Raw genomic sequence first — 14,615 nt, forward strand, 5'->3', positions numbered from 1 at the left:
GGGGGGACCGGGTCCCTGCGAGCCCAGCGCCGGGTGGGGACCGAGCCCCTGCGAGCCCGGAGCCGAGGGGGGGACCGGGTCCCTGCGAGCCCAGCGCCGGGTGGGGGCCGGGTCCCTGCGAGCCCGGGGCCGAGTGGGCGCCGAGCCCCTGCGAGCCCGGGGCCGAGGGGGGGACCGGGCCCCTGCGAGCCCGGGGCCGAGGGGGGGCCGGGCCGGCGCGGGGTGACCGGAGAGCCAGTGGGGAAATTGGGGGAGTTTGGGGGCGGGGGGAGCGTTGTGTGTATCAGACAACGCCCCTAATATCGGGAGGGGCCGGCCAATAGCAGGACCCTGGTCCCACAGCTGCAGGGTGGCCATGAACGCGAGTCCCAACCCGGGAAGGAAGCCGAGCCCGGGGGTACCGCGGGCCCCTTGGGGCTCACACTGACCGGCGCCGGGGCTGGGCCTTTCTCTCCCCTTCGTGCCCCCATCGGCGGCCGCTCATCGGCCCCACCTGCAGGCCGGGCCAAGGGGGGTTGCGCCTCTGCTCCCCGCCGTCTTCAGTTCTCAAAGGCAGGTTTGTTCCTAGCGGGTTAGTCCCATTTCTGCTGCCCCCAATGGGGGGGGGGTCTCAGCTGGTGTAAGGGGCCATCGCTCCATGGATCCCCCGGGCTCCGATCGGTGCACCCGAGAACCGCTGCTCTCCCTAGCGCCTGCCTGTTGCTGAAGAGAATGGCTGCCCATGGATGGCCATTGGTCTTCCAAACCACCGTCCGGGAGAATTGATTGTCAGGGAATATTTCCACTTCTGGGGGGGGGGGGTGTCTAGCGGGTGCAGACACACGCCCACACACACACACACTCACCCCAGACAGACACACACACACACACTCACCCCCAGACACCTCACCCCTGACATTCACACACACACACTCACCCCAGACCCACACATCCCAGACACACTCACCCCTGAAACTCACACACACTCACCCCCAGACACACTCACCCCTGACATTCACACACACACACTCACCCCAGATCCACACATCCCAGACACACTCACTCCTGAAACTCACACACACTCACCCCCAGACACACTCACCCCTGACATTCACACACACACACTCACCCCAGATCCACACATCCCAGACACACTCACCCCTGAAACTCACACACACTCACCCCCAGACACACTCACCCCTGACATTTACACACACACACTCACCCCCAGACACACTCACCCCTGACATTCACACACACACACTCACCCCAGATCCACACATCCCAGACACACTCACCCCTGAAACTCACACACACTCACCCCCAGACACACTCACCCCTGACATTCACACACACACACTCACCCCAGATCCACACATCCCAGACACACTCACCCCTGAAACTCACACACACTCACCCCCAGACACACTCACCCCTGACATTCACACACACACACTCACCCCAGATCCACACATCCCAGACACACTCACTCCTGAAACTCACACACACTCACCCCCAGACACACTCACCCCAGACATTCACACACGCACTCACCCCAGATCCACACATCCCAGACACACTCACTCCTGAAACTCACACACACTCACCCCCAGACACACTCACCCCAGACATTCACACACGCACTCACCCCAGGCAACAATCCGCAGCAGGCCGGCTCTGTTCAGTTCGGCGCGACATCATATTAATTCCAGAGGAACAAGGGCGATTAGAAAAAGTCAAATGTCCCTTATTAGCCAGGCACTTCCACCCCCGCCCGCCCCCCACTTCAGATGGAATTAGTGCTCAGATCCCACGGCACTGGCTGCCTGCCGGACAGACAGAGGCCGGGGTGAACAGAGATTTGAGAGCCAGACAGACACTGTTGGGGCCTTTGCGTTGTGCCAGAGGCAGACTCCAGCTGTAGCTCTCGCAGTGCAGGGTGGTGCAGTGCGAACCGGGCGGGGCTCAGCCCCAGACATGTCCCCCCAGCTATTCCGCACCATGCTGGTTGCTCAGCGTGATTTACTGCCCTGACTCCCCTGAGTCACCCACAGAGCCGGGGCCCCCCGGCGGTGACAGCGGGGTCTTTGTGACACGTCGCAGGCGTCCAGCCGTCAGGCCACACAGAGAGAAAAAGTTACTGACAAGCCCTGCCAGGCCCAGGCTGCCGGGGGACTCTCCCATACGGGGACGACTTCGAATTCAATGATTTCCGAACCTGAGTCACCCCTGGCTGCCTTGTGCTGCAGCAGAGACAGAGGTTTGGTTACGCTCCCAGAGCGGGTTATATCTTGCAGTGCTAAACACTCTCTTCTGGCTGTACATCGATGGTGTGTGCGCATGTGTCCAGATTCTTAAAGGTGTCCAACACCCAGCACTCCCCAGCTGTGACCAAAGCACTGCTGGAAATCTGAGCCCCAGGTGTGTGGGGCTAGGTGTGTACACACCCATGCGTGCACTTGGAATTGAACAGCCGGAAACGTAAAACTGAGAAAAGAAAGCTTTTTTTCACAATGCATATATAGTCTGTGGAACTCCTTGCCACAAGCTATAACCGCACTGGAATGTTTAGCAGGTTTGGATGCTGCGTTGGGTGATGACAGTAGCTGCCATTACATTAGACAGGATAAAAATAGTGCAGAAGGGCCCTAAACTCTTTTGCATGAGCCACCCGCTCACTGATGGGGGGCAGGGAAAACGTACTTCGCCTTTGGGAAACTCCCCCCCCGCCTCCTGGAGTGTATTGCACCTTGGGACTCAGCTCTGTGGCTGTCAGGCGAGGGAGCAAGGCCGGTTGGGGATGGCAATTCCTATGTGTGTTGGGTGGCCGGATTGACCCCACTTCCTTCCACCCCAGGCCTTCTCACTCTGGTTCCCAGGGCCGGGGGCTCCTTCCTCCATTGCTGGAGGCTGGATTCTTGCCTGGCTCAGTGGGTCTGATCCAAAGTCCACTGCAGTCCGTGAAAAAGCCCCCAGTGGCTTCCGTACGCTTTAGCTGGTCGAAGAGCACAGGCTGGTGCTACAAACAGGGCCCTGGGAGCTGCTGACTTGTTCCCCCTCAGCCTGCGGGGGAAGCTCTCCTGGGTGTGCGAGGGTTAATCCATTTCCAAGTGCTGCAGTGCTGAGTAGAACTGTTCTCCGAGAAGCAGCTGCACTTGCAGCTTGTTTCTGGAGTGAGACGATGGCTGTCGAACTGATCTTCACCCCACCCCTGTGAAACATGAGTTCCTCCAGCATTACAGCCAAAAGGGTCTCCAAGAGCGTTACAGCCCACTCCACCCCACTCAAATGCGGCTGTGTCTGGGGCAGAGAGCAGCAGCCAACTAGCACCACAGTGCAGAGGGGAGGGGAAATTTGGTCTGAGGCCGCTGCTGCAAACCGTGTGCTTACAGAAATGTGCCGCAGGGACCAGCGAGGATCTGGGGGTTTAAGTTCTCACTCAATACGCAGTAGAGCGGAAGGAACACAATTCATCTTGGAAGCGTGAAGGGCTGCGAGGCAGCTGGGGCTCGGGAGTGATTAGCTATTTCACACCTTGGAAATGAAGCCCAGGCCGTGCAGGGAGATTCCCCTCGCTCTGAGCCGCAGCTGACACAGACTAAGGGAACCCCAAGCCCTTTTTTAACCAGTGGAAACTTTTAGCTTAGCTGCAGCAGACAGCATCCAGGAGCCCTGGGGACCTGGCGACCCCCAAAGCAGCCTGGAGATGCCCCTGGCTGAAATACGCCCCGTCTCACACCGTGTCCTTCCTGCTTGGCCCTGGACCCAGGCAGCCCAGGAGCAGAACCCTTCTGCTCTGCCCTTTCCTTCTGCAAACCCCCATCTGCTTCTCAAGCGACTTGCAGGCTGGCAGCAGCAAGGGCAGGGCTGAGCAAGATCGACCTCCTCCCTGCTGAACGCCACCGGCAAGGCCCCCCCGGCTCGCCTGAGGTTCTGTTCCTTCCTCGGATCCAGGGGAGCTCTTGGGGCCGTTTATCTCCTGGGGTTTGACACCTGGGACCAAGGCCCCGGCTCGGGGAGGAGCTCCCAGATGCACTCGGGGGTGGCTAGGAGAAGTGGCCCCTTGCTGATGGGCTTCGTTCTGCGCCTGCTGTTTCCCTCTGCGAGCCCCATCCTGCAGCCTGGCTCACGCCACCGGCTTTGGTGGCACCAGCCGGCTCGCAGGATCGGGCCCTTCGTGTGACACAACACGGCCCCACGCAGGAGAAGCCGACTCACTCAGGAAGGGCCCAGCTGAGACCCTGGGGCGGGGGCAGGGCTCCCTAGGCCCCCCCCAAAGTCCCACTGTCCCTCATTGACCCTCTCTTCTACCCCAGCTGGAAACGCTGGGGGGGTGGGGGGCTGGAACAGGGCAGGGCCCTCAGACAGCCCCTGGGTGTTTGGCTGTATCCACTTAGCCTCTCACAGTCTCTCTCGTCCCTTCCCGGGTTTACCTTCCACCCCTCGGCCTGGGGCATGGGTGGCTCCGGCAGCGTCTCCTCCTCGGCCGGCCTGGCCCGGTTACCCTCAGTGCTAGGCAGGGCAACCTTCCCTCTGTGGCAGTGCCCGTCCCCGGGAAACTTTCCCCTGTTCAGCTCCTCCCGGCGGCGCAAGCCTTGCAGGTGTGCCTCGTTAGCGCACGCAGGCCTAGAGGAGCTCAGCCTCCTCTCGCGCAGTGCGAGGGCAGGTCCCTTCCCAGATGCCCTGATTCCCTCCACTGCCTGGCCCATCCCCCTCGCTCCCCGGCAGGGCATTAGCCAGGGCCAGGCAGGCCAGAGGCTCTCAGATGAAGCCTGAGGGCTCAGTTCTCAGTGGCCCTGTCCCTGCGCGGGGGGGCAGGTGGCTTTAGGCATAAATAAGAGCAGCCTCAAGGCTCTTCTCCTCGGCTTCCCCTGTGGGCCCCTGGAAGCAGAGACGACCCAGAGTGCAGTGCGCTCAGCCATGCCCGATCCACCCCCTCTGCTAGGGGCCTGGCTGGGGAGGTGCAGCACCCCACACGGGGAGGGGGGTGATTCTGAGGGGGGCATTTCCACCCACTTTATAACTAGGAGCCAGTGCCCCCTAGAGGGGAAAGGTCCCGTGTCCCATTCCCTGCCCCCCTGAGCCAGCCAGTCCCCGCCCTGGGGCCGGATGGGAGTCAGTGATCCCTGCAGGGGAAAGGCCCCGTGTCCCATTCCCTGCCCTCCTGAGCCAGCCAGTCCCCGCCCTGGGGCCGGATCGGAGCCGGTGACCCCTACAGGGGAAAGGCCCCGTGTCCCATTCCCTGCCCCCCTGAGCCAGCCAGTCCCCGCCCTGGGGCCGGATGGGAGTCAGTGACCCCTACAGGGGAAAGGCCCCGTGTCCCAGTCCCAATCCTCAGCCTCTCACGGACCAGCCCCCTGTGTACATATTTCCGAGCTCCGGTCAGCACAGTCAGGGAAAACGAGTCTGACGAATGCAGTTTGTTTCTGTGCCCCTCCCCCCATCTCTGTCTGGAAAATGCATTTTCGGGCTTGGCATTGTCCCTGGATCGATATTTCAGAGCTCTCGGTATCAAGCCCTCGCTGCACTTTGCGGCCTGCCTGAGCCCCGGCCCAGACACGCGGTTACACTGTCCGGAAACGCTGGTGTCGTGTCCTGGCTTCGGAGGGGAGCGTGATGGATTGTTACCCAGCGGGGCGGGGGGCAGCTGAGCAGAGCCTTACCAAGGCTTGGACCGGGATGTCAGCTGGAAGGGGAGCGGCCGTGTGGCTTAGTGGCCTGCCCTAGCCCACTGGCCCGGCACTCGGAAGACGCGGGTTCCATGCCTGGCTCTGCTGGGGGACCTGGGGCAAGTCACTTATTGTCTCTGTGCCTCAGTTTCCCCACCTATAAAATGATACTGGCCTCCTGTGCCAAGTGCTTTGAGATCTACACGGGGTGTAGCCATTCCCTCCAGCACCCAGCGCAGCCCCGACCAGAGCTGCATCCCTCCCTGCCATTGTTCAGCTCCTGGGCCCGGGAGCTCGCCCTGCTCCCCTGCTGAGCTGCCATGCCCTCTAGGAGCGGGGGGCAGGAGGGGAGGAGGTGTCTCTAGTGCAGTGGGTGCTGGGTCTTACTTGCAGCCCTGCACTCACCCTCCAGCCCCCACAGGGCCAGCCCCAGAGCGAGCGCTGCGCCCGGCAGGCCCCGGGCCTGCTGCCCCCCAGCTGAGAGGGGTTATGTTGAAACTTAGCAGCCGCTGCACCCTTTGCAGCCTGGCCAGGAGGCAGTCGGGATCTGGCTGGGGCAGCTCCTGGTGGGGTGGGGCAGGCTGGAAGGGCAGGAGGAGCGGTGGATTGACACTGACAAGCAGGACTGGGACGAGGGGGGTGGGGTATGCAGAGCGACAGGCGCCAAGGGAGGGCAGAGCTGGGCCCCTGGCTGGGGCAGCCCCCTGCTCTGCCTCCCTCTCCCCTTCCCTGGCAGGCTGGTGAGACCGGCCCCCTCAGCCCCACGTGGGACAGGATGGAGCAGCTGAGGGGGGGATGCAGGCTGGGCCCCTTCAGTCATTGAGCCTGGTCCCCCGGGCTCTCCCCGCACGCCTGCTGGGGCTCCCAGAGCCGGCGACATGGCTCACAACAGGGGAGTGCCTGGGGAGGTGGCGCATGGACGGACAGACGGACACACCCACGGGCACAGGGAAGGCGGGAGGGTGAGGCAGAGCACGGGGCAACCTCCGGACCAGAGCCAGCACCTGGCCCAAGCACCCCTGCAGCTGGGCCCTCCCCACCAGGCACTCACCCCCCTGCACGCTCCCCTCCCCCTGCAGCCCCCAGGCCCAGGCCCCACTCGCTGAGGCTCAGAACTGGGGCAGGGAGGGGACATCAGTGGCATGAGGCCTCCGCCCTACCTGGCATCCCCCTGCCCGTGGTGAGCGTCTGCACTCACTGGGCCAAATCCCCCCCGGCGTAGCCCTGCTGCGGCTGGGTTCGGCTCCTTGGTGATTAGTGATAAGGCCGGAGCCGGCTGCGCGGGCTGGCTACAAAGGCGGTGCGTAATGAGGGGCAGAGGGCCCGCGAGCACAGAGCTATCAGTGGCGTCCAGGAGGCGGCAAGATGAGACGGTGCCCGAGCGCCAGCCCCAGAATCCTCCGCAGGCCCTGACCCCGCGGGCGAGGCTCATTACAGGCCCTTTGAAGCGGCCTGTCAGTCACCGGCGCCTTCATCCCCAAGGACGGGCGGGCGCCGAGCTGCTCTGGGGACGAGCGGCCCAAGAAGCCAGGGCTCCGGCCTGGCTCAGACAGGAGGCTGGGGGCTGATGGGACGGGATCCGTGCTCACATGCGGACGGCCATTCCCAGCCATGGGGCTCTGAGCACAGGGCGCTGGGGGGGGCTGTAGAATAACCCCCATTTCTTGCTGTCTGTAGGTCTGCTTCCTCTCTGTGTGTCTGTCTTAGCTGCAAGACCCACTATCGCAGTTATATTAATAGGTCACATTTCTAACTCCCCTTTCACCCCAAACTGCTTTACAGACTGAGAGAGGGAACTGGTCACCCAGCACCGAGATGCAGCCACCTCTGGGGTGAGGTGAGGGGGCTGGTTATCCAGGGATTTCTCACCCAGCACCCAGATGCAGCTGCCTCTGGGGTGGGGCATGAGGGTTGTTTAACAGCCACACAGCAACGCTGCCAAGAGTTTGACAGGAAAGGCAAATCCTGTATCTAAGGGAGCCTGTCGGGCAGTTTAGGGAGGGTGAACATCACACCCCCACGCTGAGATTTGGCCGGGACACCAGGGGTCACACCCTGCCGCTCACTGAAAACCGCTCGGACCGTTACCCCTCCACGCCCGGCCCTCCCTGAGTGGGACTGGTGACGAGGGGGCTGGGTCCCAAGACGGGCTGAAGGGCCCCCATAGCTGGAACGAACCCTCCACGGGAACAGCCTGCTGCCCCCACCCCCCACGAGCCGGAGCCTCTGCCCACAGCACAGGGAGGAGGGTGTATGTCCCTGGGCTGCAGAGCGGCCGTGGGGGCAGGGGGTGGGGGGCAGGAAGAGGTGGGGGACTTGGGCGTAGGAATTGCGGGGTGCCGGGGTGGCGGTTCCAAGCTCTCTGCTCAGACGCTTTCTGCAGCATTGTTTAGCGCTTTGCAGACAACGCAGGGCGGGCTGGGCCTGTCTCTGTCCAGCACTCTCGGAGCGGGGTGGGGGGGTACAAACAGGTGTTGCCTGTTCACCCCCAGTAAGCAACCAGGTCTTTTGAAAGGCCACTCAGCCCCCTCCCTCCTTCCAGGGGGGCGAGTCCCAGGGGCCTGGTTAGCCTAGAGGGGCCAGCCATTGGTGCATTGTAACTACCGAGAGAGACGGGTGACTGCCCTTGTCCCTGCCCCAGCCATGCCAGGATCAGAGTGTGCTGCTGCCAGGCTCGGAGTGGTCTCTCCCCCGCCCCACCGCAGCCTTCAGGGGCTGCCCCACGGCGGGTGGATCCTGCAGGCTCAGCGGTGTGGGTCGTGCTCCTGGCTGATCAAACTGTCGGGGCTCTTCCTGGCAGGGGCCCAAGGGCAGTGCCCAGCACTTGGCGGGGGTCCCGTCCCTCGGGGCAGCGGGGGTATGGCCACCGCACTCGGACTGAGCTGGGAGCCCCCTGCATGCTGGGCGACCCGGGCGTTAGGCCCCCCAGGCACCCGAACGAGCCCATCTCGGAGCTGGTGGTTGGCATTCCAGCAGCCGCGACTTCGCTGGACCCTTCTCCAGATGCTGCAGCTGGGATCCCCGCCCCCTGGGCCGCAGCTGGGAGCTGGGGAGGGAGGAATATTTGGGGCCAGACCAGCGGCTCAGCTCCCACTGGCAGGACCTGGCCAGTGGGTGTGGGGCAGGCCAGGCTGGAAGGGGTGTTGTGTGGGGACAAGGAGGCTGGGTACTGGGGTCTCACCCCTTTGTCCCCCCCTTGCCTTCAGGAAGCCTGGGCACCGACACGGAGGAGCGGCTGGTTGAGCACCTCCTGGACCCATCCCGCTACAACAAGCTGATCCGCCCGGCCACCAACGGCTCGGAGCTGGTGACCGTGCAGCTCATGGTGTCGCTGGCCCAGCTCATCAGCGTGGTGAGTTTGCTGGGTCTGCGGCACAGCGCGGGGTTCGCACCTGCCGCCCTGGGCAGAGACCGGGTGCTGGAGGGGTGAAGGCACTTGGCATGGGGGGGGGCTGTGCTGAGCGTCAGTCTCTCACGCCAGTCACGGGCTGCAAACACCCCCGTGCGCAGGGAGACGCTGGCTCGCTGTGCACACTCGTGTATTTGCACGCAGGTACACACACGCACACGCCCAATGGCCTGCGTCTGGCCCAGCCAGCACAGGAGGCCCCGGCGCTGCTGGGGGGCGCTGGGGGCCGGGCTGCACCGCGTGGGGGGAGGGGGTGTGGTTTGACCTCTCCGAGCTCTCTCTACCTGGCTGCCCCTGCCCATAGCGGCCAGCCCCAGCCCTGCCCTCTGCCCCCACACCCTGCTGAGGGCTGGGCCTACCTCCCCGTTGTGCCCGACCCTGCTAACGCCGCCTCGGTCCTGTTTGCAGCACGAGCGGGAGCAGATCATGACGACCAACGTGTGGCTGACACAGGTGAGACGCCTGGCGTGGGGTAGGGTGGGGGTCACCCCTTCCCCTGGACAGCTCACTCTGCCCCCACTGCGCTGCATCCCCCATACACCCTCCCCCCCAACTTCCTGCCTGCTCCAGAAACAAAGGGAGGGAGGGTCCCGACCCTACACCGGGCAGGAAGCTCCCCCCAGCCACGCCCTGGCCTGAGGCCCAGGCCGCTTGCGGGAGGGTGCAGGCACTCGGGTGGGGGGAGCGCCAGCCTGGGGTCCCTCCCATCGCCCCAGAGCTGGGGCTGCAGAACCCGGGCCAGTTGGGTGGCAGGGGCAGGGGAAGGGTCGTTTGGGCGGCAGGGGAAGGGGCGGGCGGGACCGGTTGGGCGGTGGGGGCAGGGCTGGTTGGGTGGCAGGGCCGGGGCAGGGCCGGTTGGGCGGCAGGGGAAGGGCCGGTTGGGTAGTGGGGGCCGGGCAGGGCCGTTTGGGCGACAGGGGCAGGGGAAGGGTCGTTTGGGCGGCAGGGGAAGGGGCGGGCGGGACCGATTGGGCGGTGGGGGCCGGGCAGGGCCGGTTGGGTGGCAGGGGCCGGGCAGGGCCGGTTGGGCAGCAGCGGAAGGGCCGGTTGGGCGGCAAGGGCAAAGCAGGGCTGGTTGGGCAGTGGGGGAAGGGCTGGTTGGGTGGCAGGGGAAGGGGCGGGCGGGACCGGTTGGGCAGTGGGGGCTGGGCAGGGCTGGTTGGGTGGCAGGGCCGGGCAGGGCCGGTTGGGCGGCAGGGGAAGGGCTGGGCCGGTGCTGAGGCCCTGCCGCGCTCTCCGCAGGAGTGGGAGGATTACCGCCTCACCTGGAAGCCAGGGGACTTTGACAACATGCGGAAGGTGCGCCTGCCCTCCAAGCACATCTGGCTGCCGGACGTCGTCCTCTACAACAAGTAGGTGCCACCATCCCCGTCCCCCAGCAGCTCCAGCCTCTATCCCAGCCTCTGGGCCCACTCGCTTTGGCTGAGGGTCCTGCCCAGAGCGGACTTGGCCTGATCTGTAGGGGAGCCTCAGGGGTGGGACGCGGGTCCCCTGTGGGAAGAGGCAACATCTTGTTCCCACACTCTCAGCCATGCCAGATCCCAGCAGCTCCACCCAGACCCACAGAGGAGCTGTCCCTGCCCCACTCCCAGGAGCTGGGAACCCAGTTGGGTGTTTTCCACCCCTACCCTCAGCTCCCGGCGGCTGCTGCCTGGGGGGACGGAGCCCGGCTCCGCTGGGCTGGTGGGCAGAACAGTCCTGGTGGGGCGTGAGATCCCTGCCGCCTGACGGCCCTTCTCCTGCTCCCCAGTGCCGACGGGATGTACGAGGTCTCCTTCTACTCCAACGCGGTGGTCTCCTACGACGGCAGCATCTTCTGGCTGCCCCCGGCCATCTACAAGAGCGCCTGCAAGATCGAGGTCAAGCACTTCCCCTTCGACCAGCAGAACTGCACCATGAAGTTCCGCTCGTGGACCTACGACCGGACGGAGATCGACCTGGTGTTGAAGAGCGACGTGGCCAGCCTGGACGACTTCACGCCCAGCGGCGAGTGGGACATCATCGCCCTGCCGGGGCGGCGGAACGAGAACCCCGACGACTCCACCTACGTGGACATCACCTACGACTTCATCATCCGCCGCAAGCCGCTCTTCTACACCATCAACCTCATCATCCCCTGCATCCTCATCACCTCACTGGCCATCCTGGTCTTCTACCTGCCCTCCGACTGCGGTGAGAAGATGACGCTCTGCATCTCCGTGCTGCTGGCCCTCACCGTCTTCCTGCTGCTCATCTCCAAGATCGTGCCGCCCACCTCGCTGGACGTGCCGCTGGTGGGCAAGTACCTGATGTTCACCATGGTGCTGGTGACCTTCTCCATCGTCACCAGCGTGTGTGTGCTCAACGTGCACCACCGCTCGCCCACCACCCACACCATGCCACCCTGGGTCAAGGTGGTCTTCCTGGACAAGCTGCCCACCGTCCTCTTCATGAAGCAGCCGCGCCAGAACTGTGCCCGCCAGCGGCTGCGTCAGCGCCGGCAGAACCAGGAGCGGGCTAGCAGCAGCTTCTACCTGCGGGAGAGCGCCCGCTCCTGCACCTGCTTTGCCAACCAGGCCACCATCCAGAAGTTCGGCGCGGGGGGCGGCCGGCAGTTCACCGAGGCGGCTGACAGCGCCAATGGCTACCGGGAGCGGCAGGGGCAGGCCCCGGCGCCCAGCCAGCAGTGCTGCTGTGGGGTGGAGGAGGCGGTGGATGGGGTGCGCTTCATTGCAGACCACATGAGGAGCGAGGACGACGACCAGAGCGTGAGTCGGGGGAGCTGGCAGAGGCAGAGAGGGAAGGTTTGGGGGGGGAGGGTGTGCAAGGGGGAATGGATACGTCTGTGTGTTGGTGCACAATCACCCATGGAAGGCTGCGTGTGTGTACGTGGTGCACACACAGCCGGGATTGTGTGCAGGCAGCTGTGTGCAAGCCGGTGTGTGTGTGTGTGTGTGTGTGTACAAAAGCACACGTGTCCCTGGCACTGCCCGCCCCATCCCTGTGCATGTTGGTTTCTTTTGCTGGCCCCGCTGCTGGCCAGGGGCTCTGCTCCGTGGCGGTGTGAAGTGTTACCTGGGCACATGCGTGGCCACGGAGGGTGGGCTCAGGCCTGAGCATGGACCAGTCCTGCCCCAGACGCGCTGGGCTCCCTCTGCCCCCTTTGCTGCCGAGCCTGGGGCAGAGACAGCATGGCAAACCACCCGCTCGGAGCAGGTCTCTGCACCGGCCTCTCCCCAGCTGTGATGGGCAATGTTCATCCCTGGAGTCAGCCAGGGTCCCCCAGGGAGGTGGTGAAAGCGCTGTGCCCCCAGCCCGCAGTGTCACGGTACCCCAGGCAGTACAACAGCCTCCTTCGACTCCCGCGCCTGGTGCTCAGCAGGGTGGACCCTCTGCCCTGGGGTACAGGGGAGACCCCCCCAACTTCCACCCCTCTGCGGGGGAGGGGGTGTCAACCATAATTCACCTAAAGGTTTGCACAGGAGCACTGCCAAATTCTCACGAGCCCTGCAGGGACAATCAGCGCGGTGTGCCCACGCCCCGGTTCCCTGCTGTGCTGTGCTTGGGGGCCTGGAGGGAGGCGACCCGGGCAGGGCGCAGCTTTAGTGCCAAGGGGGCGGCAGTCGGAGCTTCCCTCTCCTCCCAGCCTGGCCTGCAGGACTGGCGGGAAGGCGCCGGCCCTGAGCTCTCAACGCAAATGGCAAGGTCCAAAATCAATATCCTCCTTCTGCTCGGCTGGGCCCCGTGGAAGGCCCATGAAATATTCATGGGAGATGCAGGCAGGGGGCAGGGACCTGGCTGTGTGTGTGGGGTTTCTTTCTGCCAACACCCAGAGGGTGGGGGCTTCTGAAATGCAAATATGCCAAGTGCCGGGGTAACCCTGCGGCTGGATTCCAGCAGGCCCAGCCCCTCGCCCCCCATCCCTTCCTCCTGGGCCTTGCCAGACTGTCAGCACCTGCCCCAGCCAGGCCCCGCTTTCGGAGTTGCTATAGTAACCAGAACTGTCTCATAGGAGAGCAGCCCAGGACTTGGGCAGCACCGGGAGGCTGCAGGTTTTGGATGAGGGGTGGGCGGGAGAGATCCGGGGAGGGGCCCAGCTCAGAGGGGCTCCGGCCCACGTCACAGCACGGTGCCTAGTCTGAGATTCTGGGAGTCGGGGAGACGCGGGCGGGCCTGGCCTGGCCTGGCCGGGGAGCTCTAGGCACCTGTGGCTTTGCAAGGGGAGGTGGGATTGAGACGAGCAGAGCCGCGTAGCCCAGGGGCGCGTGGGCTGCAGGTGGGGAGCGTGGGGCGTTGGCAGAGCGGTGGGGGGGATGCCAGCGCAGCCCTTGCTGTGTAGCCCACGGGGCGAGTTCCACATTCCTGGAACGATCCCTACTTTACAGAGGGGAACAGAGAGGCCTCCGCAGGGGAAGTCACTGCCTGGAAGTCACGTGGCAGGTCCAGGGCAGAGGTGGCCGTGCCCAGAGCTACCCAGCGCTGAGGCCACCTGCTCCTGCCACGTGGCTGCACTGCCTCCACCTGGGCCTGGCTCGCCGTTAGCCAGGGCACGCAGCTCAGCCTCCCTTAGCACAAATCCAGACCAGGGGAGGAAGCTGCCGGTCCCAGGGCCTGGTGGAAGCGAAGGTGAATGGCGGTTACGGGGCTCCTCTCCGCCCTGCCTCCAGCACATGCTGATTTTCGGGTCTTGCCGCGATCTCTAGGCAGCGGAATTAATTCGGTCCCTGCCTGTCCCTCCTCCAAGCTGCGCGGAGGTCCCATCTGTCGCGTCCCAGCCAGGCTCCCTGCGAAGCCGATGCTGTTGGCCAAGGATAGCAATGAGAGCAAGACTCAGGCATGAAACTGCCCCTTCCAGACCCATAGCAAGAGGGGCAAGTGGCACAGAACAGGAGCGCCTGGCCAGGCCTAAATGCTGCCGTACGGGCAGGGGCGAGACAGGCAGCTTGCACGGATGGGGAGGGAGCCGAGTTCGGATCCCCCTGTGGGGCATCATGTTGTGCATCTGCTGCCGACCCGCCCCAAGCCCCACCAGATGGAGAGGTGCCCAGATACCATAGTGATGGGGGCACCAGAGAGGCCCCGGATCCACGGGCTGACGTGCGAGCTTTCTGAGAGAGGAGTGGGCGATCAGACACAGAAGGGAGATCGCTCTCGGGGCCGTTCCACCCTCTCCCGCCCACGGGCAGGGCAGTGACACAGACAAAGGGCTCTTTGGGGCCCGATTCACTCCTCCCAGGAGTCCTGACGCCCAGGTCCACATGCTGCCCTGGGCCGCCCGCTTCCGGCCCAGGCTTCGTGGGAGTGAGACTGACACAGCACCTTCCAGGTGCTCCCGGAGCGCATCTCTCCCGGTCTCGTTTAACCTGTTCCTGGCCGCACAGGGCTGCGCTCTGGGCCCATTCCTGGGGCTGAGTCTCTGTGTTAACCCAGCTGTGGCCTGCCGGGCAGAGTCTGAGGCCATCCCTGCAGCAGCTGGCTCGGAAGCAGAGGGGACAAGTGTCACCGAGTGTGGGGGGACACAAGGCCCTGCACCCCCGGCTTCCTGCGATTCCCCATGACTCTCAGCCAGCCAGTAAAGC

The 14,615-nt window shown here is 64.5% G+C and overlaps 1 protein-coding gene across 1 annotated transcript; it reads left to right on the top strand.

The window, feature by feature from the left end:
* Window positions 1-8,876: 8,876 nt before the first annotated feature.
* LOC117870642 (neuronal acetylcholine receptor subunit beta-2) lies at window positions 8,877-11,809 on the top strand (the record flags this gene model as incomplete). The annotated part of the gene is given in 4 exon segments (XM_034757849.1): window positions 8,877-9,000; window positions 9,466-9,510; window positions 10,300-10,409; window positions 10,808-11,809. Coding segments are annotated over 4 exon segments (1,187 nt in total), but the record flags the coding sequence as incomplete, so codon positions are not given.
* Between the last annotated feature and the right edge of the window lie 2,806 nt (window positions 11,810-14,615).

This window comes from Trachemys scripta, unplaced genomic scaffold, assembly GCF_013100865.1.
Source record: "Trachemys scripta elegans isolate TJP31775 unplaced genomic scaffold, CAS_Tse_1.0 scaffold_81, whole genome shotgun sequence".
NCBI classification, from domain to species: domain Eukaryota; kingdom Metazoa; phylum Chordata; order Testudines; family Emydidae; genus Trachemys; species Trachemys scripta.